Source organism: Ictalurus furcatus, chromosome 14 (genome assembly GCF_023375685.1).
Source record: "Ictalurus furcatus strain D&B chromosome 14, Billie_1.0, whole genome shotgun sequence".
NCBI classification, from domain to species: Eukaryota; Metazoa; Chordata; class Actinopteri; order Siluriformes; family Ictaluridae; genus Ictalurus; species Ictalurus furcatus.
Genome location: NC_071268.1, coordinates 12,377,093 through 12,404,297, shown reverse-complemented (window position 1 = coordinate 12,404,297; position 27,205 = coordinate 12,377,093). Strand labels below are relative to the sequence as shown.

General features: G+C 38.7%; 3 protein-coding genes and 1 pseudogene across 7 annotated transcripts in view; 2 read left to right on the top strand and 2 right to left on the bottom strand.

Annotated features, from left to right (window-relative positions):
- Nucleotides 1-751: 751 nt before the first annotated feature.
- On the bottom strand, nucleotides 752-5,788 carry thg1l (tRNA-histidine guanylyltransferase 1-like). The gene is made up of 6 exons (XM_053642351.1): nucleotides 5,341-5,788; nucleotides 4,089-4,265; nucleotides 3,177-3,346; nucleotides 2,484-2,572; nucleotides 2,173-2,280; nucleotides 752-2,068 (listed from the first exon to the last, which is right to left on the bottom strand). The coding sequence occupies exons 1-6, from the start codon at nucleotides 5,526-5,528 to the stop codon at nucleotides 1,907-1,909; spliced, it is 894 nt and encodes a 297-aa protein (XP_053498326.1). The 5' UTR covers nucleotides 5,529-5,788; the 3' UTR covers nucleotides 752-1,906.
- A 492-nt stretch (nucleotides 5,789-6,280) lies between these two features.
- Nucleotides 6,281-9,757, top strand: LOC128618420 (THAP domain-containing protein 1-like; annotated as a pseudogene).
- Nucleotides 9,758-10,119: 362 nt separating this feature from the next.
- On the top strand, nucleotides 10,120-15,284 carry nipsnap3a (nipsnap homolog 3A (C. elegans)). Of its 2 annotated transcripts, XM_053641138.1 has the most exons (7): nucleotides 10,168-10,276; nucleotides 11,042-11,210; nucleotides 11,329-11,539; nucleotides 12,470-12,631; nucleotides 13,449-13,598; nucleotides 14,193-14,279; nucleotides 14,523-15,284. In XM_053641138.1, the coding sequence occupies exons 2-7, from the start codon at nucleotides 11,181-11,183 to the stop codon at nucleotides 14,597-14,599; spliced, it is 717 nt and encodes a 238-aa protein (XP_053497113.1). In that variant the 5' UTR covers nucleotides 10,168-10,276; nucleotides 11,042-11,180; the 3' UTR covers nucleotides 14,600-15,284. The 2 variants fall into 2 exon arrangements, with proteins under 2 accessions (XP_053497112.1, XP_053497113.1); XM_053641137.1 differs by lacking the exon at nucleotides 11,042-11,210 and having other exon boundaries at nucleotides 10,120-10,276.
- Nucleotides 15,285-17,278: 1,994 nt separating this feature from the next.
- The window catches only part of abca1b (ATP-binding cassette, sub-family A (ABC1), member 1B), a 34,829-nt gene continuing 24,902 nt past the window's right edge, over nucleotides 17,279-27,205 (bottom strand). For 3 of the 4 annotated variants that reach the window (XM_053641133.1, XM_053641135.1, XM_053641134.1), the window contains exons 27-47: nucleotides 27,045-27,193; nucleotides 26,819-26,943; nucleotides 26,376-26,474; nucleotides 25,987-26,271; nucleotides 25,743-25,881; nucleotides 25,577-25,657; nucleotides 25,315-25,484; nucleotides 25,023-25,200; nucleotides 24,817-24,932; nucleotides 24,574-24,718; nucleotides 24,230-24,353; nucleotides 23,165-23,294; nucleotides 22,943-23,063; nucleotides 22,775-22,837; nucleotides 22,561-22,667; nucleotides 22,318-22,459; nucleotides 21,345-21,479; nucleotides 20,912-21,015; nucleotides 19,828-19,920; nucleotides 19,409-19,652; nucleotides 17,279-18,750 (exon numbers count right to left, since the gene is read on the bottom strand). In XM_053641133.1, the coding sequence (XP_053497108.1) occupies nucleotides 18,607-18,750; nucleotides 19,409-19,652; nucleotides 19,828-19,920; nucleotides 20,912-21,015; nucleotides 21,345-21,479; nucleotides 22,318-22,459; nucleotides 22,561-22,667; nucleotides 22,775-22,837; nucleotides 22,943-23,063; nucleotides 23,165-23,294; nucleotides 24,230-24,353; nucleotides 24,574-24,718; nucleotides 24,817-24,932; nucleotides 25,023-25,200; nucleotides 25,315-25,484; nucleotides 25,577-25,657; nucleotides 25,743-25,881; nucleotides 25,987-26,271; nucleotides 26,376-26,474; nucleotides 26,819-26,943; nucleotides 27,045-27,193 (2,894 nt within the window). In that variant the 3' untranslated portion in view covers nucleotides 17,279-18,606. Of the gene's footprint in view, nucleotides 18,751-19,408; nucleotides 19,653-19,827; nucleotides 19,921-20,911; nucleotides 21,016-21,344; nucleotides 21,480-22,317; nucleotides 22,460-22,560; nucleotides 22,668-22,774; nucleotides 22,838-22,942; nucleotides 23,064-23,164; nucleotides 23,295-23,338; nucleotides 24,354-24,573; nucleotides 24,719-24,816; nucleotides 24,933-25,022; nucleotides 25,201-25,314; nucleotides 25,485-25,576; nucleotides 25,658-25,742; nucleotides 25,882-25,986; nucleotides 26,272-26,375; nucleotides 26,475-26,818; nucleotides 26,944-27,044; nucleotides 27,194-27,205 lie in introns of those variants that run through there. The other variant, XM_053641136.1, reaches the window with a different exon arrangement.

The following is a 27,205-nucleotide window of genomic DNA, read 5'->3' as shown; positions in this document are numbered from 1 at the left end:
GAAGCCATTCTGCAATTCTGAAATGTGATGTCTGCATTTGAATGATGCAAACTATAGAGTTTGGATATGATATATAAAAATGACTGATAAATCTGAAGAAAACTGACATTAATAAAACTGTTGCAGCTAAGAAATAGTAATAAAGAAATATATTGAATGCAAATCTTCAGTTTTATTGAACATGATTACGAATTGCTTGAAACATTACTTAATAACAGATTGTCGTTTTTGTTTTTTTAACACTGAAAAACAACACTGGCCATTTCCTGTTCTTAATATATGTGTGTGAGAGAGAAAGTTTCTTTTTGAAAATTAATTTAACAAGGCCATTTCATTAACCATTAAAGTAAACAGCATATACTTCAAATAAACTTGCTAATCTAAAATGTCTAGCTTCACAGATGAGCACACTTAGATGTTACTTCTCAGTGCACTTCTAAACACATACATACCAACGACCGAGATTCACAGACTCAACTTAATTCCTTTTATCTTCTACTGAAGTTGCATGAATTCTCTTCTCGCAAAGTTATTATTTGTCTGTTTGAGAGGCCAAATGAATGTGATGCCTACTATGGCCATGGGCAAAAAACAAGGCTTAAGCCAAATATAGTCACCCAAGTCCCTCGTCTCTGCGCTCTCACCTTGGAGATGAGGCTACATATTCATCCTCTCTACCTCAGGGAGCTGAGGTGACAACAGAATGGATTTCTTAACCAGAAGAGAACATCCATCTTGTGTGTGTGTGTGTGTGTGCATGTATATGTGTGTGTATTCTTTTTTGTTAGCTCAATAAGGATTTGAATGTGTGTGTGAATCAGCAGCAGATTCGAGTTTAGGAAGCCACCAATTAGGTTAGAAAGTTCTGGTCTGTAAGCCAGTGTGTGCTGCAGAAATCATTCATTAAAATAACGGTTCTACATTAATAACAGTGATGTTGGTACTGCAGTCAGAAACAGCATGATCAAAGGCACAAATTGAAGTGATAGTGTGAAAAGATTCCTCAGTCCACAGGAAATGACATACTGACAAAAACAAATCACAAATAATGACCGTGTTAAAGACAGACAATGTTCTCATTATGTTAAGTTAAAGATTGTTGGGCCATGCACCATGCACGCTCATATTCACACTTACGGCAATTCATCTAGACAATCCACCTACTTACTGTACACGTTTTTGGGAGGTGGGAGGCAGCCAAAGAATCCAGAGAAAACCCATGCAGACATGTGGAGAACATGGGGAAACTCCAAATCAGCACAAACCTGAGCTCAGGTTAAGACCCAGATTTAGTATTTTGTGATTTAATAGAATTTAATAGAACAACGAAGTGCACGTCCTTTTTATTTATTTAGCATGTTATTGTAATGCACTAGGAGCTAATGATTTCATTGACTGTAATAGGCACAATATTTTCTATTTAACTGATTATAAAATCCCACCAAACAATGCAGAAGCCTCCATAGAGGTAGCTGACAAGATTTAATATGTAGGTCATAGTCCAGAGCATGTCTGAAAGCTACATGGTGCCACCTTGTGGTGTCAGAGCTGAGGTGCATGTTAATCCAGGTTCTTCCTTGTACCCAAATAAATAATCTGACATGGTTAGTGACCTGAATGTTCAGGTATGCACAGGAACATACTCTGATTGAACATGTCTTGCCTTTGACTTCATTCAGAGAATAGAACAGTTGCTTAAGTATAACTAGGAATAGCATTTTCCTTCTGAAAGCAGAGCACATGAGTCAGTCATTCTTTAACCTGGCAAATAAAAACACTACAAAAAAAAAACTACTATATATTTAAACTTTTTATTTTCTGGAAGTAAAGAAAATCATAATATTATGTTTGTGTCCACACTAAAACATTTACTAGTCCAGCTCCAGTCTTTTCACCATGTTTATATTCAGCAGCTGTCTTCCTCTAAAATGTCTGGATGTTCTTCCCAGAACAAATCTCCAATTATATCACAGTTATGAGCGGTAACTTTTCTTCTGCTCCGTGTAAAAGTGACCTCTTTTTCTCCTTCCTTGGGTAACGTGATCCTTTTAGTTGACGTTTCATCGACCTGTAGGGTGTTTATGTTTAATTAAAAAAAACCCCAAAACAATTATTAAATTAATGCAAAGCAACAAATTACAAATTAACAAGCTTTCTATTATTGCTACTTACTTTTTCCCAGATCAATGTGGTGCCTTTTCTGTGCAGAGGTGATTCATTGTTGTAATTCATATTAAACTCTGAAAACAACATTTCATTCTTATCTGCAGACAAAGTTCCCTGAAACAACATAAAGAAAATATTAAACGATGTACAGTATGTGTGGCACGTGTTGATTTATCAGCTCATTCTACCACATTTTATATCCAATACAATGAATTGTGAGGTGAATACTAACTCTAATTTCAAATTCAAATTAAGATGACGTTCATTTGCAGCAACAAACTAAATACTACACAAACTGGCTTAGCTGTAAATCATACATTTAGTCTCTCCTCTGCTTGAGTTGTGGAGAGTCCACCCTTATGCACCAGGGTCCAAAAAGCAGTGTTGTACAAGTTGTTAATGTGGCCTGCAGGTTAAAAGGAAACATTATGATTAATAACAAGAATCAGTGAATATAAATTTAATCAAAGGCTATATAGACCTTTATTTTGCTTTGCATGGACTTGCTCCCCAGTATATTTGTGATCATCTCTCCCCATACACTGCTTCAAGACACCTTCAATCATGCAGTCAATTACTGCTCTCAGTTCCTCGTTCACGTTTTAAGGCTAAAGGTGTCCGGGCGTTCTCGGTGGCTGCTACTAGGCTTTGGAATAGGCTTCCTCTCCACATTAGATCTTCCCCTTCCATTTCTGTGTTTAAATCCTCACTTGAAAACTTATTTATATTCTTTATGTTTTAATTGAGGGTGTACATTTTTTATCTGCCTTTTCTTTGGTTTTTGTTTACTCTTTTAATTTGTTTTAATTCTGTTTCACATCTCTTGTACAGCACTTTGCTTTATAAATCAATAAAGTCAACTAACTAAACTTATTTTGCGATGTGTCTTGTCTGCTTTGTTGATCCGAGAATTACTATAAATATATTTGTTTACATTTTTTTTGTAAGAGAAACATAGTTTGCAATCATAAAAAGGTTTTCTCTTAAGATAAAAACAAAATCTTACTCACAGTCAGCCTGTCTCCAGCTTAAGTAGTCTTTTAAATTACGGTTGGTCGGATATAAAACAACTCTGCCATCGAAGCCCGGAGGATAGAGCAGCGGCTGCTCTCCAAAATACTCCTTCCAATAAAACACATAGCTGGAGGAGAACTGTGATGCCACATGGGTCATCAGTTTACTGTGGGAAATGGAAGAGAGAGCAGGCAAGTAAAAACTCCATGTACTGACTAGTGTCATGATTTGTGTCTGGAATCTGACTGACTAGGCTAAAACGTAGTAATTAAAGCAATATACAAACATATGACTTTTCCATGCATGCTAATTAATATGCCTAGTAAAAACTTTTCTACCAACAGCAGATCACGCCTCGTGATGTGTGTAGTGCAGCAGGATTCAGTACAAGTAGCTCACGCTATAGTTACAGCATCGAGGTGTTACACCAAAATGAAGTGCATTCAAATGCATACATTTTATAGTCCAGTCACTACAAGGCCAATACAGAGTTTTTCAATTTGCACTGCACAAATAATGACGCTAGCAAGTAATGGATGTCTATGTCACCCAAAATTTCGCTCCAAATTAGCATAATGTTCAACTTTTTTCAACTTTGTTGCATCACTGGACACACCCACATCTAGTAGCCAATGAATGGTCGCTATCGCTCATGTTGCTGGAAGTCGCCAGCTCAATCAGTTTACAACAGTCAGTATGACAGTGATGTTTTGTTCTGGTTAAAGTCACACAGTGTCCTAAAGCAAATCAGTAAGCCTGTGTGATATTGGTGAGGAACTGAAATACATCACTCAACCAGGACTACAGTAATTACATATTATTTTATTAAGCACATCAACACATGAAAAATGTTTTTTTGCTTAGTTTCATCCAGAACAGTTTTGTCTCATTTTAGGATTTGAGTTTACCTTCCTCTTCTTTTGAACCAGTTGGTTGATCTCTTAAAAACAAAGCTGAACTCATCGCTCTGCCCATAAGCTATAGCAATGTCCTCTAGATCCTCCATGACGGAGCGTGCGCTGCGGGCCATCAGGCCTAAAGCTCTGTCATCATTGGGCTTCATAAAGTTGTGCTGCTCGGCAAACCTAAAAGCAAAGAGTCCTTCATAATAAATAACAAAAAAAAATATCCTCCTTATCACAGAGATGCATAATCATGCATATGAATTATTAACATTCATTTTATGTCTTAGAAAATACTCATGTTAAAACTCCTACATTAAAAAGAGGCAGAATGTAGGCTATTGGCCTCCAGAAAAATCCATAACATGATAATGTGTCTGGCATAAAACAAACAAAAAAAGCTTTATTAAACATGCATACACATCATATGATGTCACTATTTATATATTACACAAATACATATGCTTATATACCTTTTGCAGTTCTAGATATACCCTCACTGTCTATTATATTAGGCTCACCTACCATATGAACTTTTTATGTATATAGTTTTTTTTTGCTAACCAAAAACACACAGAATTCAGAAAGCAACCATGATGAAGCATTAGAGATGGGGTCGCAACCCTTAGCTTGGGAATCCCTGGGCTAGTGTGAATGAGTGAGTGAGTGTGAATGTGTGAGTGTGAATGTGTGAATGTGAGAGTGAGTGAGAATGAGTGAGTGTGTGAAAGTGAGTGAGTGAGAGTGAGTGAGTGAGTGAGAGTGAATAAGTCAGTAAGTGAGAGAGTGTGAGTGAGTGAGAGAGAATGAGTGTGAATGAGTAAGTGTGAATGAGTGAGTGATATGGGGTCGCAACCCCTAGTTTAGGAATCCCTGGACTAGAGTGAGTGTGAGTGATTGAGTGAGTGAGAGTGAATGAGTGAGAGTGAGTGCGAGAGTGTGAATGAGTGAGTGAGAGTGTCAGTGAGTGTGAGAGTGAATGAGTGAGTGTGAATGAGTGTGAGAATGAATGAGTGAGTGAGATGGGGTCGCAACCCCTAGCTTGGGAATCCCTGGGCTAGAGTGAGTGAGAGAGTGATGGCATTCCCATCATCTACATAAACAAATCACACATGGGAATCGGTTCTCAATGGTTAACTAAAAGAGCCGACTCGGTCGTGAACGACACTCCACTAGCGAAGAGTGATGTGTTCACTTCTTAATAATCCACTGACATCTTGCAGGTTATTAGGAAACAGCACAATTTAAAGTCGCTTACTTGTGAAAATTGCGGCCATCCAGCCGAACGACGATGTAGCAGTTCCGTAAGCACGTGTCATCAGTCTCAAAGCAGCGCACGTACTCAAACTTACTCTTCGCCATAACACAGCTGGTGCACAACAGAGCCAGATGTTCACTGCTTCTCTTCGCTAAATTTCCAAACAACGCAGAGGCTCGACTTAGCATGGGATTTCAAACGAGATCAGAAACTGAAGAATCCTTCAAAACTCGTGGGAACCTCCTGTATCGTAGTTCACCTTACTAGCTATAGCTAACTAGCCTGTTGTCAGTCAAATACATTTAACATACTTTACTCGTTGATTAACTTACAATGATATGACACAATTATTATCAGATCACAATTTGAGATTGAACGCTAGACTTCAAATTTGCCCACTATACTCCAAAACTGCGGCAGCGTCATTTGTATTGGTCCGACAGACTGTGCGGTGGTACTAAAACAAGGATCTAAAACATTAGTTCCGCCGAGTGCCTCCTACAATGCGGATCCATTTAATTAGAGGGTGTTAGGGTATGTGTTAAAAACCGATTTCCATGCTTGTGTATTTTAGAGGGTGTGTGGCCTTTAATTATTTAAAAGTTGCATTGGTTATTAATAAAATACTTCCGTTTACTCTGTTTTGACATAAGAAAGGCTAAACCAAAATGTTATTATTAAATTTAAGTAGGAATCAGAGCAGTGTTCAAACGCAATCACATAAGGCAACATACTGGATTTACACAAATAATTATATACACAAAACACACTTCTAATTATACATGGAATTGACCTTTATTTATAAATAATAATTATAATATATAATTGTAATAATATATACAAGCAATACTTATCTACATAAATAAAGTCTATACATAAAACAATATATGTTTACAATAATAAGTTCAAAGGTTTTTTTTTTTTTTGCACCCTAACAAGCATGGATGGTGAAATCAGAAGTGATAGTTCTATGAGAGGGGAGGTACACATCCTCCTCAGCAGCTCCCGTCTTTCATAATCATGATGTCTGCGTTGGTTTGCCTAAAATCATACAGTCAGTCAGTACTGCAGCATTGCAACATTATTACATCATTTCCTGACAGCTGACTTCGATAAATAAAGACAGAATTGTGTGTTCAAGAATAAAAAAGAGAAACAGTTTTATTTCAATTGTGCTTTCATTCTATAATAAATCTGGTGGATTCCAGTTGTTATGTATGACTATACTCACAGGCGTTGTACACATAGGGCACATTCGTTGGCATAGGTGATGCCATCACTTCCACAGACTGGAGCGTAGTTAAGAGGGCAGGCCTGACTTAAACTCATGGGCCCACATGCGGGCTATGAAATTGAAACACAATCTGTTAGCGATCACATTGAGTCATAGATGAGTAATTATGCTCTGATTTTTAGCAGAGATCTATTACCCTTCGGTACCGTGTTGATTTGTCTTCAGCATCTGGGGGGGAAAAATATTGGAAAAGTGTCATTATGGAATCATATAAATCCAAATTAGAAAATATGATTTTGGAGAAGTTGAATAGGAGAATTAGAACATGAATCAGTAATCACTATTTGAGTTCAATACTGACTTGCTGAGAGAACTATTATTAGGATTGTTTAAATATTTTAAACAATTTTTTTAAATGATATTCTTATTGGGCATGTGGGACAGGAATATGCAAATATCAGGCATAAACATACATGGCCAACTTATACATACAGTATAGCTCATACAGTATTTTACAAATAAAAAACATTTCAGTTATAATTTAATATTTTTAATACTTAAAATTTTACATTATTATTTACAAACCTACATTTTTCTTGTCTTATTTTACATTAAGATGCATTTTATGTAAAGGTGCTTCATAAATAAAGTTAATTATAAAGCTGTCATCAACAGTTTATCAACACACAGGCAACTAGACCTAGTGTACATGTAGACTTACCCACAGAAAAGATGAGAATCAGGCACATCAGTAACAACACCGTCTTTGTCATGTCGCCAAAAGGTCAATATTTGAGATCTTGAAGTTCTGACTGATTACTCTTGCTGTGCTGGATTATATGACAGATAATCCAAGCGTTTGCCTTATAATAAATAAAACAAGATGATGTGATGCCGATGTTGTGATGCTGACCACCTGTTGCAGGTTGTTTATCTGTGATGGAGAGAGTTGCTGATATATTGACACCGGGCCGCCCCACCCTACCTGACAGAGCCTCACTATTGTCCCTTTCTTTATTATGGGATGAACATTCTGTCTGGCCAGAAAATTGCTGATCACAGTCCAAAACGCAGTGGCGTAAATGGCATCCCTAAAAATAGTGTAGGCAAGTGATTTCTACACACCTACATACAGTGTTGTGTATCAGTGCGAGTATTTATGATCACACACGTTTCATGCTCTATACATACCCTTATTCATGATCACACACTTTAAATCCCCTTAATGCACAGGTTCCCAACCTTGTTCCTGGACATTTTACTGTGTTCCCTGCTATGGACCTCTGGGGTTGGGGGTTCAAATCCTACCGTGGAGCCTGCATGTTCTCCCTGTGCTTCTGGGGACTCGGGAGTTTCTTCCGGGTATTTTGCTTTCCTCCACCAGTCCAAAGACATGCGTTGTATATTGACTGGCATTTCCAAATTGTCTGTAGTGTGTGAATGGGTGTGTGATTGTGCCCTGCAGTGGGTTCACACTCTGTCCGCGTGGTCTCATGCCTTGTGCCCCAAGTTCCCTGGGATAGACTACAGGTTACCCCACGACCCCGTGGAGGATAAGCGGTATGGAAAATGGATGGATGGATGAATGAATTAGCTGATGGATGAAAGAATTAGCTGATTAGTTGAAGTGTGCTGGAGCAGGGAAACACTAAATATGCAGGACAAGTGGTTTTCCAGGACCAAAGTTAGGAACCTGTGTGATAATTCAGTGTAGACTTCTTGTGCTTGTGTCATTATATTAAGACAAGCTTGAGCTTCCCTGCTGAAACACACAAAAACAATAGAAACCATCACATAAATTCTAATTCTATTCTATTTCCACTACAAATACCATTACAAACCATCAGCTAACCATTAAAACCATTCTATTTCCACTACGAATACCATTACAAACCATCAGCTAACCATTAAAACTATTACCATAATCTGCCCTTAATGGTATCCACTAGACATAACACCACCAATCCATAGTTTTTACGTGATGTCACATTCTTACAGGAACGTCCACCTGGAGGGCAAACACAGTTTTCTTACGCTGCCCACCAGTTATTTTGTTTATCCAAAGTGCCGGATAGTTGTTGTTCAGTCAGATGCAGTAACCGACGAGGAGACAAGCCTGAGTTGTGCTTTTACAGAATCCCTTCTGAGAAAGAAAACCCAGAGAGGAGGAGGTTGTGGATTTGTGTTATTAGACATGCCTCCTTCCCTGGGGAGGGCCAAGAATGGCAACCATCAAAGTACACACGTGTTTGCAGTGAACATTTCATCAAAGATAAGCTCAAGTAAACACTGAGTATTTTAAATGTTGTATTGTTAGTAATTATATCTTTACATAAAAGGCCTAGTTCATTTTCGTGGAGCGATGCAGCCAACTTCAATGGGATTGAAGACTCAGGAAACAGTGTAACAGTTACCTAACGCTAGCTAAATAATAAGTTGTCTAATTAAGGGGAAGTTTCATTTTCAGTCTGAAGAGTTAACAGTTGTTGGAAGGAATAGAGGGTTTTACTACTCTGAAAGAATGATGTCACAAACGTTACTAACATTACTTTTGAACTTGTTGGCATATATTGGACATAAACACTCTTGTATCATTATAGGTGCCAAATCTGATGACCCGTTGTCCCCTGACTGGGTTCCATCTGTCTTCTTGCACACAAATGACCCAAGAGGAGAAAAAGGGAGAAAGACATGGAAAGGTATGAGCAGCACAGCAGAATGTAGAACAAGAGCGTGGAGGAGAGAAAGCAGCAAGATGCAGTGGATGTCCTCCTAAAATTGTCATCAGTACCAGGTGCTGAGGATGAACAACAGTGTGACAACAAACCATGCAAGGAAAATAGTGCAAGATTACTGCAAAGGAATGTAATGACCTCCAAGAGGAAAATCATAGGTTGAGGGACATTATTAAATCAGGAACATTTGATGAACTGGTTTTTTGAAAAAGATGATGAAACGGTGAAGGCAGTGACTGGAATCCCCACATATTCCAAGTTTTAAGTAGTTTTAACGTTTCTGATCTCAATTCTGCTACAAAACCTGGTACAAACCTCTCTCCCTTCCAACTCTTATGAGGCTGAAAATAAACCTTCTCCTTTCACTGCTTGCTTGTATCTTTAAGATCTCAATTCCATCTGCCAGCAGAACAACAAATTATCAGAAGGGACCATTACAGTTACCATTAAACCAATACAATTCCCATTACAACCATTCTACATTCTATGAGGGTTTCTATTGTTTTCTTTTTTTCAGCAGGGTTGACTTCTCAGCTTTCTTATTATAGCACTTTTAAGAGGAAAGTTTCTCTGAGGTCAACAAACCTGCCCTGGTTATGTCTCAAATCCCATACTACTGCGTTAATTAGGATTGCAAAACCTTGTTAGTGTGAGTGACTTATAAACCACCGATATTTAAATGTCTCATTGAAGTTTAAAGATTTATTATGACGTTATCCAGGCTAGAATTCTTTGATTATACACTTATTTCAGGTTGCAGCTATAGGCTGCTATTTTGGCATACTGTTTAAGCGGCTAGTCTGCGGTTTGGGACGTAGACGTGGTCGAAGGCACGTAGCGCTTTCAGTAAGCGGTAGGGTGGGTTTCAGTGCTGTCCTAGTGAACAGTCATGTTTAAAATACGAAATGTGCTTCGAAGAGCGATTATTCAAGCAGACAGCGTCATCTTTTGCAAAACTGGACACGAGGTTAGTAGTTAATACTGTGTGTTTCACTGTGAGCTTTCGGTTTGCTTCAGGAAATTTACACAGCAATGCGCGCGCGCGTGACTGCACCTGGCTTGATAAACAACGCACGTTTAGAGCAACATGGCGAAACTTTTCATTACTGCAAACCCAAAACAATCAGGCTTGTCGGGGGAAACGCCCTCAACGTTGTTCTTTGTAAGTTTGCTTTGCTGTAGGTTTGGACGAGAAACAAACATCACGGGTACGTTGAACCAGCACTGATAATGCAGAGATACTGTGCAGTTTACTGAGCCTTTCAGTTGTTTTCCTGACAGTATTTCTTCCTTACGTGTAGAGACACTATTGTGACAATCTGTTATAAATATTCATGAACTCTTCTTCTTAAATAACAGACAGAGTGATCTTTGTACCACAGTGGAGGCACTGTCAGAGGCTCAGAGATCCGGTGGTTTATAATTAACATGTGACAACAAAGTACAGGTGGTGTTTTACTAAACTTGGACCTGAGTCAATGCCTGACTAAAATAAACACACCAATTTATTCTTTACCCAAGCTGATGATTTTATTTATTTATTCATTCATTCATCTTCAGTAACCAGTTTATCCTGGTCAGGGTCACGGTGGATCAGGAGATTATCCCAGGAACGCTGGGGGTTAGCCAGGAATACACTCTGGGTGGGATGCCAGTCCATCACCTGCATACACATTCACAATTAGGGACTATTTAGAATAGCCGATCCAACTACCAGGATGTTTTTTGGCAGGTGAGAGGAAATCTGAGAACCCAGGGGAAACCCACAGAGGAGAATCTCCCACATGGGGAGAACATGTGAAACTCCAAACAGACAGTAACCTGAGCTCAGGATCAAACCAGGGATCCTGGAACTGTGAGGCAGCAACGCTATGTACTTTGCCACCATGCTACACTTGACGGTGTTAGTTCATTCATTTTAAGATTGAATGAAATGCAAAAATTGGCAGGAGTTTAAGCTGTTTATCACTAATGATCATCACTGGGTAAAAGTAATATCATGTGTTTCCTCATCCCCAGCACTCCAGGGCCTTGATCTCAACTGGGCCACAACAACAACACGGAACTTTCTATGAATTTCGCACCTACTATATCCAACCACACCTGAATGCAGCCTTTCACAAGCTGACCAGCGAGAAGGTCCACCTACGCACTGCACATTCTGAGCTTGTGGGCTATTGGAGCGTGGAGTATGGAGGCCTCAATCAGGTCTTCCACATCTGGAAGTATGGTAAGAGCAATTTCAGCATGATATGTGTGAGTTTAGCTGTTCCCAATACTTCCCACCAACTCTGCATCCACCATATGTGTGCTGCTGAAAATCCCTTGTGGTTTTATATGGGAGACTGCGAGTCTTTGTGCAGGTTTTATGATCTATAATTCTGTCCCTAATGGTGCCCCAGGCAATGCGCTCCTTCTCCAAGCCCAAAAACAAAGTGTGAAATCAGCCTCAATGGCACAAGGGTGTAAAAATCAAGCATTCTGGACAGACCATTGACATTTACATTCAAAGAGGAATTTAAGTAATTTGTAATTGAACCTGATTACAAGTACACATAATAATGTAGCATAGCCAAATCAGCCACAAAGTCACCTTTAGAGAAATTTCAATATCTTTTTTTCTATATCATTGTTGGTAAGAGACGGTTGTTGGATCTGCATCATCCAGGGTGCTTGTGAGCAACCTTTTAAACCCCCTAATAGTAAATGTGTCACATTATGTAACATGTTGCCATGTGCAAACTCTGGGGGTTAATTGCAAATGCATCATTAGGGACAGGGGACATTTTTAAAAACAGTGAAATATATAAATGTATGCATATAGCTTTATATATACCCCTGCAAATTTTATGTTTTTTCCTTACCACAAATCACTGTAACTTGTGTTTTCTGTTTTGTGTAGTTAAATCATACTTTTCTGCCACAAATTTTCAATTGGTTTGAGGTCTAGGCTTTGAGTGATTCTGAAACACGCAATTGTAACTTAGGGTCCTGTTGGAAGACTATTAAGTCTCTTGAAGATTGGAACAGTCCCTCCTGGTGAAAAGCATCCCAACAACTTGATGCTTCTACCACCATCCTTCACTATGTGGATGGTGTTCTCATGGTGATAAGAAGCAATGAAAGTCAAACTTTTTTAATGATCTCACATATATCCTAGACAGCTATGCTCAGCGAGCAGCAGTACGGGCAGCACTGGCGCAGGATCCCAACTGGATGGAGCAGTACATCTCTAAAGCTATGCCCATGCTGAGCTCTCAGGATAATGAAGTTACATATTTGGTGCCCTGGAGCAAGATTCAGAAACCACCTAAAGAAGGCGGTATGAATGTCATTTTACTAGTTTAACCATTTTTGACTGTTGGCGATGCATCGTATGTTTGAACATCTTTGGATTGTATTTGTAAGTTGACATACCAAACTCTGGCTATGTGAAGAATATAAAGGTATAGTCAATGATTTTAACAGTGACTAGCTGAAGCTATTTGTTTTGAAACTAAAATCCAGACAAAAGAAATTTCAAGAGAAACTGGTTTCTGAATGGAAAGGCAAATATGTGTTGTAAATGTTATAATTGTTTGGATGTTGGTGTTCCACAGAGTGTTCTGAAATTCCAAAGAAATTGCTGACAACACCTTTGAGTTGATGGAGCTATTCTAGACTATATAAAATGTATACATATGTTTGAGACAGACAGACAGTGGGAATTTGTTGGTGTCCAGTCAGTGAAACAAGGCTTTTCATGGCTATTAATGGATGGGATTAATGTTAAACATGTAAACATCTGTTTAGGAATGTATGTTTGTACAGTTATTTATCACAAGAATGGGGTCAGCATTCTTAAACTTGAATTATGAACTTAAAAGTTTAATGCTTAAACTTGTGAATTATAGTTAGCATAATAGTTCTTCATCCTGTGTTTTACTGATAGAAAAAAAACCAGATAATTATTTCAGCAGTAGATCAGGCAGATTGTAACAGACATATATTATCAATCAGATATCTTATATTTTAAAATATAATAATCTTACATATTATTTTGGAAATAGTTCTACTCTAAGCAGTCTGCATACTGACTGACTTACAGTTTTGGTTTGGGTCAGTCGCCAGTAAATAAAGTGCTGTATGGTTTTCCTCAGGTGTGTATGAGCTGGTGTCATTCCAGATGAAACCAGGGGGTCCAGCAGTGTGGGGTGAGAGTTTTCAGGGGGCAGTGTGCACCCACGCTGCACCAGGATATGCTCTCCCTGTGGGTGTTTTCCACTCTGAGTTCGGACTGCTGAATAGAGGTGAGTGGGATGCAGCGGTGCTCAAACTATAGTCGAGATTTAGCCCATGAAGGCTTTGTTTGGCCCATCAGGGATTGCATTTTAGCTCAAAGTCATATATTTACTGACACATTTTGATGTCAACTTTTGTCTTTATGGCAATTTGAAAACATCTGTTTCAAATAAAGGATCAGTTTGAAATTTTAGAGTCCCATGCTGCATGCAAGGCAAAATACATATGCAATGTAACTGACCCCAGCCTGTGGTTGAAGCTATATGTAACTTAGTTTCCTTTTAAGAAAAGTGGGCAGGGCTGAGCTGCTTTGTTTTCGGCTAGGGGTGGAGCTAATTTCCAGACTGGAAAAATCACCAGAATCCTAAAATTAAGTAACTCCATTACAGATCCACTCCATAGTAATATTTAGAATCACCTTTTTCCGAGGTATCTTTTGAACAATATAAAATATAAATCAGCCTAGAAACCCTTTAAACATCATAAAGTGGTACTTTAAACTACGGGTAGATTTCAAATTTTCCTCAACAATTCTGTATTTAAAGCATATAAAAGCATATGTGTCCTCATTCTGTAAGGTATTATTTTTGTGTGTACTGCAGTGCATGTTCTATGGTGGTATGAGAGCGCAGATCAACGGGCAGCAGTAAGACACAAAGCCCACAGTGACCCTAGGGTTGTGTCTGCAGGTAACACCTCTCTGTCCACAACACGTCCTTTCCTACTGCCTGTACTAACATGTAACCGCAAATCAGATTAACTCTTCTCATGGGACTATGGTGATGTCATTAATTCCATGTCACTACTCATTCAGTGATTTAAAGCTTTCACAGGAATCCATTAAATAAGATATTGAGGAAAAAACTGATGACCCTGGCTGATGTATAATAATAATTTTTTTTTTTTTTTGCATGTGTGTGTTTTCTCAACAGTGCGGCAGAGTGTAGCCTACCTGGAGTCTCAGAAAAACAAGCTGATGTTTCCCTGCTCCTACTCGCCTCTTAAGTGAACATTTAAAACTTACCTAATACTACCGGTGATGACCTTTTGCTGCACAGCTCTCAACTTATTCTAACAAGTGTGTGCTGGACTCCATCATTTCAGTGGTTTTCTTATGTTTCTGTCTTCTCAATATGTAGATGAGCATGTATAAGATGACAATGCATCTACGGTATTGGTTTCTGAGTTTCCTTTGTCTCATTTTCTTAACCCTTTGCATTCAACATTTCTCTCATCACTTTCAGCAGTAGTCATGGTATGTGTGTGTCCTGAGAAAACCCTCCATATGATCAAATTGTAACATTTCTACTGTATAGTTCTGAAATCCATGTATATCTCTGAACTGATGTATGTGTGTAGGTATACCTTTTGCATGTATCTCAACCAGAATTCTGGTTCACCTCAAAGTTGTAGAAAAAAAGGGAGAAAATTGCATTTAAAGCTTTGAATCTGACTGCACATTAGGCACGTCACAGAGATTCTGACAAAAGGTATCAGATTACAAATTGAAATGGCACATAATTATCCCAAAAACGTAATCAAATAGTGATACTCACTGTTTGTTAAATTCAGGGTGTTGAGATATTTTTAGGCAGACTGGTTGTTTTTACTGCTACATTTCTAAAACCCGCTCCTTACACAATGTGATCTTTGTCGAGGCAAGATTAAAAACTAAATAAAGCATTTCCAAGTCATTTAATGAAATATAGTTATGGTTTCTTTAAGTTGAGGTGTCAGTGTTATATGCAGAAAACCCTAGTTTTGTCCAAAATCTGATCTGTTGTTTAAAGAATGTTCAGCCACAGTGACATCTGATTGTTTTTCTCAGACTACCTCACATGCATACTGGTAGAAGTGTTACCAATTTCATTTGTAACCATTGCTTAAAGCTTTCTGCATTAGTAATTATCTCATCACATTAAGCAACACCAAACATGTCTGTAAAATTCAGTCATTTCTTACATTAAGTCAAGTGCCTTTTATTGTCATTTCAACCATATACAGCTGGCACAGTACACAATGAAACGAACCAACGTTCCTCCAGGTCCATGCTGCTACATAAAACAACGTACCATGTGAGACGACACAGAACTAAATAAAACCTACACAGTCTACATAAAGTAAATGTGCAAACGTGCAAACAACACAAGACAATAGAGGAGCTACTAAAACATGTCAATGGGCACAGTAAGTGACAGTGTAGCGCCGACTAATACACAGAGCTAGTGTGAAAGTCTCCAATATAACAGGTAGTGCAAAAAGATAACAATATAATAAAAATGCTGTGCATATAAACATAACATACTATGATGTGGTATTCAGCAGATTAGCGTATAACGTGGACATAGCAGTTATTGCTGTAGCATCTAGGTAAAGCACTGTGGCCGTGAGGGCCCGAATGCTCTGGTACCTTTTTTTAGACAGCAGGAGTGTGAAGAGTGTGTATGAGGGGTGTGTGGGGTCATCCACAATCCTGGTGGCTTTGCGGATGCAGCGTGTAATGTAAATATCTATGATAGAGGGACAGTCCGGACTGACTGAGGTCTCTCAGTCATGAAGTCCAGGATCCAGTTGCAGAGGGAGGTGTTCAAGCAGGTCATGGAACTTTTTAAGGCATTAAATGTTAATAAGGACAATTGACCATATTAGTGTTACCTGTGCGTATTCTAGCCATTAAGCAAACAAAAACAAGGATGTTTTTGCAATTCTACACTCGAATTAAACTATGCTGTAACATTCATAATACAACCGCTACTATAATTTGAAACTCACCTGCTTGAACTCCTTGAATAAATCTGGGTGTCGGTCTTAAAGGTGCTTTAATAGGTTTGATGTGTTTCCTCCTTTCGTCACAAAACCTCGATTACACTGTTTGCAAATCGGGTTTTTGGTTATCAATGATGTTTCCTTTGTGATCTGCCTCAAATTCAAAGTATTTCCATATGTGGCTCTTTGCCTTTTTTGTCCATAAGCTTTTGTGGATTTGGAGCCACCGCACCAGCAGCACCGCCGGTCACCATGGCTGCATCTGAAATCATGTACTACCCTACTACACAGTACCCAATTTCAGCCACAGCAGTTTTTTTGTTGCATGGTGCACCTATGAAAAGTTCCCGACTGACTACCTGTTAGACAGCACATAATTACCGGGTTGACCCGGTACTCGGTACTAACAGTACTTATGAAAATCAGGTACCATCAACTATTTTTTTTTTTAGTATCGACTTGGTACTGACATACCGGTACGTTTGACAACCCTAGTGGAAATATTATCACTATATGAGATCTATGTTGTGGGTTTGGATACTGAGAATACAGCTAAGTGCAAAAGTTGCATTTCGTGATTTACAGGTTAAGGAGTAAAATCTGCTTTATTTTATCTGAAATATTTTCAAGATGAAATGTGGATGTATCTGGCAAAACGACAATTAAAAACTAAAATCATCAGAAAAATATTTTTTTTTCCTCACAACTCTCTCGGTCTTAAACATTGATTTGAATAAAGGAGTGCATCAGTTAGAGCAGACTTATCACAGATGCTTCAAGAAGAGCCTACATTAATGCCTCATTGTTATTAATTATATTTCTTTGCCTTGTTCATTTCTCCTAAAGGTATGCAGACTTTGCACCACAATGATAAACAGGAAACTTTTATGACTCTTCAGCCAGTAATGAAAATACAAAGTTTTTATACTGTAGATTTGTCATTTTATTGTGTATTGTACTAACAGATGTACAGATTGATGTACTAACAGAGTAACAGATGTTCCACAGCCATTTTCAAATAAATCTGAAATGTAAACGGGTATTAAATAAGGAATGTTGCCATGCTGAAATGATTTTCAGTTCATCTAGAAAAAGGTGGAGGTATAACAAAACCCAAAAACATGTGGGATGTTTTTTCGTTGAAAAATCCAGTGCAAAAACATTAATAAATTTCAAATGAACACAGCCAGTAAAGTGCTAGGATTGAAAGGACGGACACTATAGCCATCCTTTCTCTTAGACCAATGGGAAGCTCTCTTCCAAAAATACTGATGGACCACTGGGTAGTATATGTTTATACTCGATCCATAACACTGACTATTGTTGGGTATACCAGAAAGATCAGATGCCCGATGATGCCTAATCCACGATTAGTGTGGCTTTAAAGGCCATAAGCCTGTTCAAAACACCAATGTTCTTATTTCTGTAGGAAGGCCTTCGTTCTGGTCATCTGCTGAAATGTCCTTCAGTCTGCTGAGCTCTTGTTTTTACTGAGGTATACATTATATTCTGTGACTGTGAAACTGCCTCTCCTAAACAAATCGCTCTTCTTTAATTAAAAACATACAAAAGCTGCACTTTACAGTACTTCTCTCACTTAACATCAAACACTTTGCTTCTCTCAGATCACAGCATCAAAAGCCAACAATAAGCACTGTTTGCAAGAATATTAAAAGACATAATGCCACATTGGACTTTAAAAAAAAAAAAGGCAAATTATTGTTTGTTCATAAATAAAGGCACATATTAATACAAAATCAAATGACCAGCAGTTTAGCTGTTGGCAGCACAAATGATTCTTCATCATGTCATTTCTAGTACAAAAAACAAACAGACCCTGAATTTTTTACTATCATTTGCAATCCAGTATTACACACTGTGCTTGAAAGATGATTGGTCAACTCACAGATATCAAAAAACAGGCTTAAAAGAAAGGCTTTTTGGTCCTGTTCGTACAAGAACATATTGATTGAAATATTCAAGTTTTGCTCTCACACTCAATCTGGAATTTAGCATAGTGATCCAGACTCCACTGAGCTACATTACGTCCAGACTGAACTTGATTTCTTTTTGCATTGACTTGCATCAAGTTTCTCAGCTACTGCGTCTGTAGCAGCGTACTCCAGCAGGCCTTATGTGGCTCACTGAGCAAATCGTTTAGCAGATTGCAGCATAAAGACAAGAATTGCAAGGTGATATACATGAATTTCAATGGCACCAGGTAACTCCTAGTGTAAGAGAGGCTTTAGCTCACACGAAGCTCTCCTTGTGGTTCTCCTCATCCTTTAAAGTTGCTGGCAGGCTGAGCAGAGGAATGTTTACGATTGCCTCTTTACGCCGTATGGAGTGGTCACAGTGATCGTCACTTTGATCCTTGGCAAAGTTAACAAACACCTATCAGAGAAGGATACACATTTCAGTACAAGTATTCTGAAAAAGATAATCACAATGTAATGATTCTTGTCAATTAAGTGCTTTAGATATACTTTTTTATTTTAATTGACAATATAGATCTGCCAGTGAGCTTCTGGACCTACTGAAATTGTCAACATTGCATATACAGTGATGGGATTGTAATTTACTCTGCTTGTATTAAAGGTGCAGTTTGTAAAATTTATATTGTACTTTATATCATTAATTTAAGATTGTATACCTGTAATATAATTTAATTTCATATTTAATTTCAAACATACCTAGGGTGAATTTTTTTTTACGATTTGCAATACTGCTATGCAATGTCTCACGTTTCTTCATTTTAAGCATTTCTGGCCCAGAATTTCACCTCTGCCTTGCCCGTTTTACTTAAAAAGCAAATCACAATGCCATTTTACCAGAGGAGGTGGCGTCACTTGATATAGGGAAGGGTTAAGTACAGTTTGCTCAGCAGGCAGCAGAGTGCTCCAAAGATTACAAAATGCTCCTTTAAGATGTTTTTAAAGAGTAATGTTTATGATTCAAGGTAAGACAAATAACTTTCTATAAGCATCCTCTGATACAGTCATTTTCGTTTCAAAAGGATTTTTAAATCCGTTTTTGAAAGGCTAAATCTCACCTGGTCCAGTGTGGTCTGGGAAACAGAGTAATCCTCTATCTGGAGAAAATCTTTGTGCTTTGCAAGAATGCTGAAGATGTGAGCGAGAGAGGACAGGGATGAGGGCAGCTGGTACTGCAGCATGTTTCTGTGTTTCTCCTTCAGTATACTGCCAGGCAGCTCGATCTCAATAAACTTCATTACGGGCTGCAGGTCTGGTTCGGGTCCTGCCACCCTCAGGATGATGGTGTATCCATCACCAAACCTATACAAGGAGGAACACACACACACACACACACAGACACATCTGTGTTAGAGGAAATGTAGACCATTGTTTATAAACCTAGAAGATATTATGTAATAAATGTATGTGTTATGAATATTCACAAACACAAAGGGCTGGATATGATGTAAGGTAAATTCCACGATATGGATCTCACCTGTTTTTTAGATGCTGGACACTTCCTAGACACCTAAATCGGCCATTTACCATAATGGCCATTCTGGTGCACAGGGCCTCACACTCTTCCATGCTGCGTAAAAAATGGAGCACAGATTAATGTGTGTCACGTGGACCTTCTCTCCGTTGTTAGGCTGGAGTTAGGGTTGTTATGTCTTGATAACTGCTGGATAATAACAAATAAATTGAATGCACTTGAGTAGGAACCAAAAATAAAGTCTATATAGCCCACATCCAACCAAATTCATGATCTGGCTTACTATAAGTAAGATCTTGCATTATTAGAAAATACTGCTCACATGATAAGATTTTAATTTGGGAGGTTTTAATCAGACTAGCATCACTATATAATTACTGACAGCTTTTAAAGAAATACTCCAGAGCTTTTCAGTCTATACCTGCTCTATCTGTAGGGTGTGTGTGTGTGTGTGTGTGTGTGTGCTTTAATCGAACACACTTATAATGATAGCCTAAGGGCAGTTGGGGCAGTCAGAAAAAATCTATGCAGAACATTTTGTTGAACATGTCAATGAATAATTCAGTCAAAGATATTTGTACATTAAGCTAAATCTGTATTATTCACTCTTTCTGACTACGTTTTCCTATTCCTATCCCAGTTTTAGCCTGATGGCACATGGACACCATAAAAAAAAGGAAAGTGCATTTTTTCTGCTTTGCTCCAGTGCTGAAACATTGTCTAAAACTATATACAATTAGCTTTGCTGGGACATTCTCTCATCTGCTTATCAAGACCTTTATTGTTAATGTGGAATAGTTACAGTTTTGAATTGTATTTCAAACGTTAATTGATGAACCACTGCCCTTAGACTTCCATTATAAAAGAGTTTTGAGTAAGCAGGTCTTTCTGTACTTTTTCTGTACAGGCAAACATGTTGACATCCTTGTTCACACATATCCTGTAGATGTGGAGGATAGAGATTAGATTAAAGAATGCTGGACTACTCTTTTAAACATATCGGCTGTTTGTACAGTCCTGTTTGTAGACCTACCACTTATCAGTTCTCATTCAGAGTTAAAAACCTGAGCGTGAACAGATGCAGTACCTGTGTGACGTCAGCACGACAGAGCGCCCTGCCTTGATGATGCTGTGGATGCAGTTCCACAGAGCTCTGCGGGCCTTGGGGTCCATACCAGTGGTGGGTTCGTCCTAGGACAGATGGCACACGTACAGATTTAATACAAAACACACACTGAAGATCCAAAGCCTTTACTAATGATCTTCTGCTTTAAACATTAAGTGTACATAATAGAAATACCAGACTAGGCCTAATATTAGAAAGCAGTGTTTTCATCCTAACCCTCTTCCCTTAATGAGTGGTCACTAGAATCTCAGTTGAAAGTACAACAAAACAGTCCTCACAGGAATCTGGCCTGTGTTGTTTTCGTTATCAAGAGCTTCACAGACCGACCGCATGATCACCCAGAGTGAAAACAGTATGAGCTGTTTGTACAAGCCACGGGGGAGTGTATACATACCAGAAAGACCACTGGTGGGCCTCCGATGAGGGCCATGGCTGTAGAGAGTTTGCGCATGTTGCCCCCACTGTAGCTTCCAGCAGCTTTATCGGCATATTTTATTAGGCCCAGCTTGCGGATGCCCCACTCAGCCACCTAGCAAAGACACACAATGTTTTTTTTAAAATTCTTTGTTTTCTAAGGGTTTATTATTATTATTATTATTATTATTATTATTATTATTATTATTATTATGTGGCTGCCAGCAGTAGGGGGCAGTGTTGCATTTACTAGAGGCATATTCAGGACTCAAAAAACAATGGTGAAAAGTCCCAGGTTCTCAAGATTCAAGATAAAATAGGCAAAGTACTGAATGATAAAGATTGTGTTTGCATTGTACATGAGGTTCAAAATTAGTCTTGCACTGACTTGTCACGTTCACTAGAGGGCAGTGAACACAACAACAACAACAAAGGCAAAAAGTCACATGGTAGGGATGACGGCTAAATGTACTGAATGATAAAAAAAAAAAAAAAAAAAATTGTTCTTTACACTGTACTTGAGGGCAGTATTTCACCCATTTCTCTTATTTGGCTTACACTTTTTTCACACCTTGGGCCCACTTTCTTCCAACAAACTGTTTTTCTGTAACATTTAAACATGCACGGGGGTCACATCTCCTTCACTGGGATTGACAGGTACAGCCCTCAAGCTTTGCAACATACTAACTAACAGAATACAGTAATGAAGTCCAATCAGCTTTCATGTGCAGACAGACAAGCTGGCATATTATTACTGAATCAAATCAAATGTTATTTTTTTAAAAACTATTCATAATTAATGAGTATAACGTCAAACCTCTTCTGCCAACCAATTCTCAAATGGATTTACTTTTTCGTAATGCCATTTCTACCCAAAACACTTCCCTGCAGATCGTCTCTTCTGTGAGCTTTGTACAAGCTCTTTGTATTCTACAGTCATGTTATGCACTCACCTCACACACTTCCCCCTCTGGAACACCACGTAGGATGGCATAGAACTCCAGGTGCTCTCTGCCTGTCAGCAGGTCGTTGATGGCATCAAACTGAGGGCAGTAGCCCATGTTCTGATGCACCTCATCTATTTCCCTGAGTATACTGAGAATGGCCAAAAGATTAGGGAAGATGTGGTTAATGTTTTTCATGATAAGTTCTATATTAAACATATAACGTGTTAAATAAATGTATTTCTATCTTACCTCTTCCTAGCTAGGAATGCTTCTCCACTGGTGACTGCAGAGTCTCCTGTCAGCATTTTAAAGGTACTTGTCTTTCCAGCTCCATTCACTCCGAGCAGACCAAAGCACTAATGGAAAAAATGGATAAGAGGTCAAATTTGTGATCTGCCAACAGTTAACTAATGCAGTAGCTTGTTTGGAAATTGCAAACAGGAAGTAGTTGCATGTGTCTCACCTCTCCTGGAGGAATTCCCACACAAAGCCTATCCACAGCAGGTTTCTTCTTCCTCTCATACACCTGTAATGTAAACAATACATTGTGATGAATGCGCCATTAAATCACTCACATTTTCCTACAACACTGTGTAGAACTTGTGTTAGTAAACAAAAAATTTTGTCAGACCTTCGTGAGCTGTCGGAGCTCAAGGATGTCTCCTTGCCCTGCTCCACTGATGATCCTCTGCCGTTCCCTAGCCACATCTTCATCTTCCTCTCCAATCGGACTCAGCTTAGGGCGAAGAGCTCTGCACAGCCATCAGGATGGTCAATGGTCAATCAAATTATTTAACCCACTCCTACTAAGATACTACCATTTTAATGAAATTTGGATGAAAATGATGCTCACCTGGGTTTGATAAAGAAGCGGTACTGGATGAGGACAGTAATAATAAAGAAGACCACTCCTTCCACTGCCATGGCAAACAGGTTCTTACCCACCATGTCCCATTCCAATGGGGAGCGGAAACGGTTCTCTCCTATATCCAAAAAAGGACCAAACTGTTAGAATTGTGTGTGTGTGTATATATATAGTATACAACATCCTCAAATTAAGCCCATGTAAAGTTAAACATGCATTTCATGCATTTAGTGTCTTTCGCTTGACCACTCACAAACTGAGCTCATAAACTATCGTTTATTAATCTGTAGGACAGTATACTCTTAGACAAAAAGAATTCCTCAAGGAACATTAACGTTAGGAACGTTAATGGTTCTATTAGAAATATTTTGTGAAGCACTGTTATAGAGCCGGACAAACTGTGGAATATGAAAGTGGGAACACAGAACTTCGGAGCCATGTTTTTTGTTATTCTTCTTCTTCTTTATTTATTTATTAGATGTTTAGATAGATAAAGATATTTCCTTATGTTATAGCTATCTAGTTTCAGTTTAATTAATTAATTAATTAATCAATCTTTAGTAACTGCTTCATCCTGGACAGAGTCATCTAAAGATTTTTTAGCACAAGGCTGGAAACACCAGACCAGTGCAGCACTTCTTATGCTAAACATGTGGATGACTGCTTTGCATGTGCACATTCTGACTGCTGGGGTTTTTCCCTGCCTTTGACATCCGATAGCATGCTGTTATTAGAAACCAGAAATGGACATTTCTGTGTAAAGAGAATTAAACTCTCACTCAGGCCTGCCATCTGCCATCTTCCACACTCAGTTACGTCTCCAGTCATGTGAATGTTACAGGGAAAAATGAAATAAACATAAATTCCCTTGTTTATTTTTTATTTCAGTTTTGGTATCAATATGTCTAGTTTCAATTGATCTATAATTCTTTATTTCACCTTATTATTTCACCACATTATTTTATTTTAGCTTATGTAAATATTTTTGGGGTATCTTTTTTCCCCCAACTATAACCCTGCCTCAGAAATGTGCAATAAACAATCTATTCATACCAAATCTCTCCAGTGCATCAGCCATGGCCTGATTCTTCACCATGTCAATCAGGCCTCGTCCCAGACAGAAGTGAGGGAAGATCAAGAGCACGTTCTTCAGGATGTCATTGATGCCACCAATTTTCTAAAGAGGGAGCAAGACAAGATTAGAGCGTCAGTCTTTCAATAGATTTTGACTACCAGGCATATTTTTTAGCAATGTTATTTCAATGAAACCATAAACTTGCAAATGTGTGTTCAAGTTTATAAGTGAACCGTTTGTCTTACATTCCACACCACTGTAATTGAGGGAAATGGCTTAATTTCAGATTTGTTGTTGAAAAGCTGAAGAAAAGAACACTTACATCGCCACCAAACAACTCCAGAACAAAAGTGGACACACTGCCGTTGATCCCAATCAGTATGTTGACGCTGGTAAGGACAACGTACGCAGTGCTGGGGATCTGGAACAGGAAGGAAGCTGGGTACATCAGAGGTGTGATAGACCATCTAAAAGGAGGAAATAACATTCATCATCATAAAATTCCTGTTTATTTTGTACATTTATTTCAAAAATCATAAACTGTTCTGAGGACTCACTCACTCACCCATACAGAAGCAGCAACAGGGCGAGTACTGGCAGATTGGTGGAAGACACGTAGGCTTTTTGTTGGAAGCACACAAAGATGATTACGACCAGGGTTGCCGGGACGATGTAATTGCACTGAAACAAAGAAGAATGTGTTCAGAAAAAATTGATACTCGGAACAATCAATTTTTTAAAAGCATAAAAAATGCACAACAAATAATATACCATATCCCAGATAAAATTGGCCAGCCAGTAAAGATATGGCTGTACTCCACTGATGAACTGCATATGCTTGGCCTTGTTCACACGTTCTTGAATGAGAAAGACAACAAAGCTAGCAGGAACAAATGACATGGCGAAGATAACGCATATAGACACCAGCACGTCCACTGAGGTTGTCACCCTGAAAGAAAACAGGTTTGGATTATGTAAGGAATCTAGTTACATTTATCTGTATAGAAACCTACAAGATATGAGTTTAGCGGAATATAAGAGGAAAATGTTCATGACCACTCACAGTGCCACCTGGGAGATCTGCTCTTTGGTAAGGTTCAGAGGGTGATTGTAGGCTGTGATGCCATATTTTCTTGGGTCCTTCCCTGGAGGCAAATTGGCCCGCAGAATACCATTGTTCATCACGTTGAGGAAGGAACCGATGCTGTGCCAGCCCTTGTTATTGAACCAGATCTGAGAAAGACATTAAACATAAATCAATTCCAATTCTAGGGGCCTAAGAAATGAAAATTAAACAGACCATTTAGACGACTAATATAACTCACCTTCACATTATTTTTGGTGTCTAGGCCATTGATGAAAGAAGAGAGACTGTTTAGAAAGCGATCAGCTGCTGTCCCTGAGTTCTAGATAAAAAGCAGAACCCATGCTATTAGCTATAGAGCTAATTGTTGAGTATGACTGATATGAGGATAAAAATAACTAGCTTACCTTCTTCAGTTGGAATATTTCCCTCACTCGAGAAATGGCATCGTCAATCTCCTCAGCAGGCGGGAGAACCTGCGTGCTTCTGGCACCCAGTGAGAACCCTCCATATCTGAACTCATTCACCCAGACCTTGTTCTTCAAACTTTAAAAAAGCAAATGTAGCAGCATTAAGACTTTGCAGAGAAAGTATTGACAAAATGAATGACTGAGTGCCCCAGAATATCTGAAATGTTCAGACAGTTATTACCTTTTGCCAATAATTTCCGCATAAGTCTTCACCAAGTAGTCTGAGATGTTTCTTCCAGTCAGGTTTTGAAGTGTGTCCCTGTCACTGATCTTTATCTGCGGAGGTGGAAGGCCTCCAGCACCAGCAGGGCATTCTGGGAGCATCTTCTTCTTGCCATTACAGCTGCACTCACACTCTGGCGATGGGTTTTCCATGGTCCAGTTTTCATTCCTGAACACCTCCCAAACATTTTCTGTGACCTCTGGTATGGACCAATCCTCATCACCCATTGTACAGGGAGCATTTCTGCAGGCATTGTAGCAGAGGGTAAAGTTAATCATTCTGGATATATGTGGATTAAATATGGTCTTCATAAAATGTATTATTACTTGATATAATGATTTACTCACGGTATTGGTTCTCCTTCCATGCAGCGTGTTCCAAAGCCAGGGTCGTCTGTTAGTGCGGAGAGTAATTTTTGAGTGCTGGCATCTTCAGGTGCATCGTTGCTGTTAGAAATAGTGAGCAAAAGTCTTCATGTTGTGACACAGAGTTTTGCATCTTTGTCATTAGGATTTTTCCCCTTAAAATATGGTATAAAGATCCTGGCTGTAATCATTTCCCTTTATCGGGTATTAGAAAGTGTGTGAAGAATGCTTATTAAGCACATCATGATCACTTGGAGTCTCTATTGTAAACATATATAAACCAACCCTATTTAAATATATAACATGCTGTATGTTAAACTGTATATGTATAGGCAGAAAATAGCAGTGAGTCATGCTGATAAAAAGTGCCTTGCTGATAATGGAGTTTTTTTATGCTAGATTAGGTGTACACCAGTGTTAAGTACCTGATAAAGGTAACTTGATCCTCATACATCCATGGCTGCAGGGCAAGACTGGGGTATTTTCCAAAGGGGGGGACAATAAGACTGAATACCAGGGCGATGCACACAAATACAGCAGGCAGAACGATCTACGTAACAGAACAGAGCAGAAATGAGTCACACAGCAATACTACCTCTAAATCTTTATTACATGTTTCACCATCAAATTCCAGAGCTATCCACTTCATACCTGGGCAAAGAAGCCTTTCCTGGAACGACGAGCATACAGGAATCTTTTCCACAACAAGGCCACAAACTGCTGTCTCTTCAGGGTCCAGCCCTGGATTTGGTATGAACCTTTACCGTCAGTGTTGCTTAAGTAATCAGTTTCTCTGGACTCTAAGGAGCAAA

Coding starts and splice junctions, on each gene's coding strand:
- thg1l (XM_053642351.1), bottom strand. CDS start 5,528: ATGCTAAGTCGAGCCTCTGCGTTGTTTGGAAATTTAGCGAAGAGAAGC. Junction 3,347..4,088: donor TGGTTCAAAAGAAGAGGAAG/GTAAACTCAAAT, acceptor CATTTCCCACAG/TAAACTGATGACCCATGTGG. Junction 2,069..2,172: donor CCACATTGATCTGGGAAAAA/GTAAGTAGCAAT, acceptor AACACCCTACAG/GTCGATGAAACGTCAACTAA.
- nipsnap3a (XM_053641137.1), top strand. CDS start 10,199: ATGTTTAAAATACGAAATGTGCTTCGAAGAGCGATTATTCAAGCAGAC. Junction 11,540..12,469: donor CTTCCACATCTGGAAGTATG/GTAAGAGCAATT, acceptor CATATATCCTAG/ACAGCTATGCTCAGCGAGCA. Junction 12,632..13,448: donor GAAACCACCTAAAGAAGGCG/GTATGAATGTCA, acceptor GGTTTTCCTCAG/GTGTGTATGAGCTGGTGTCA.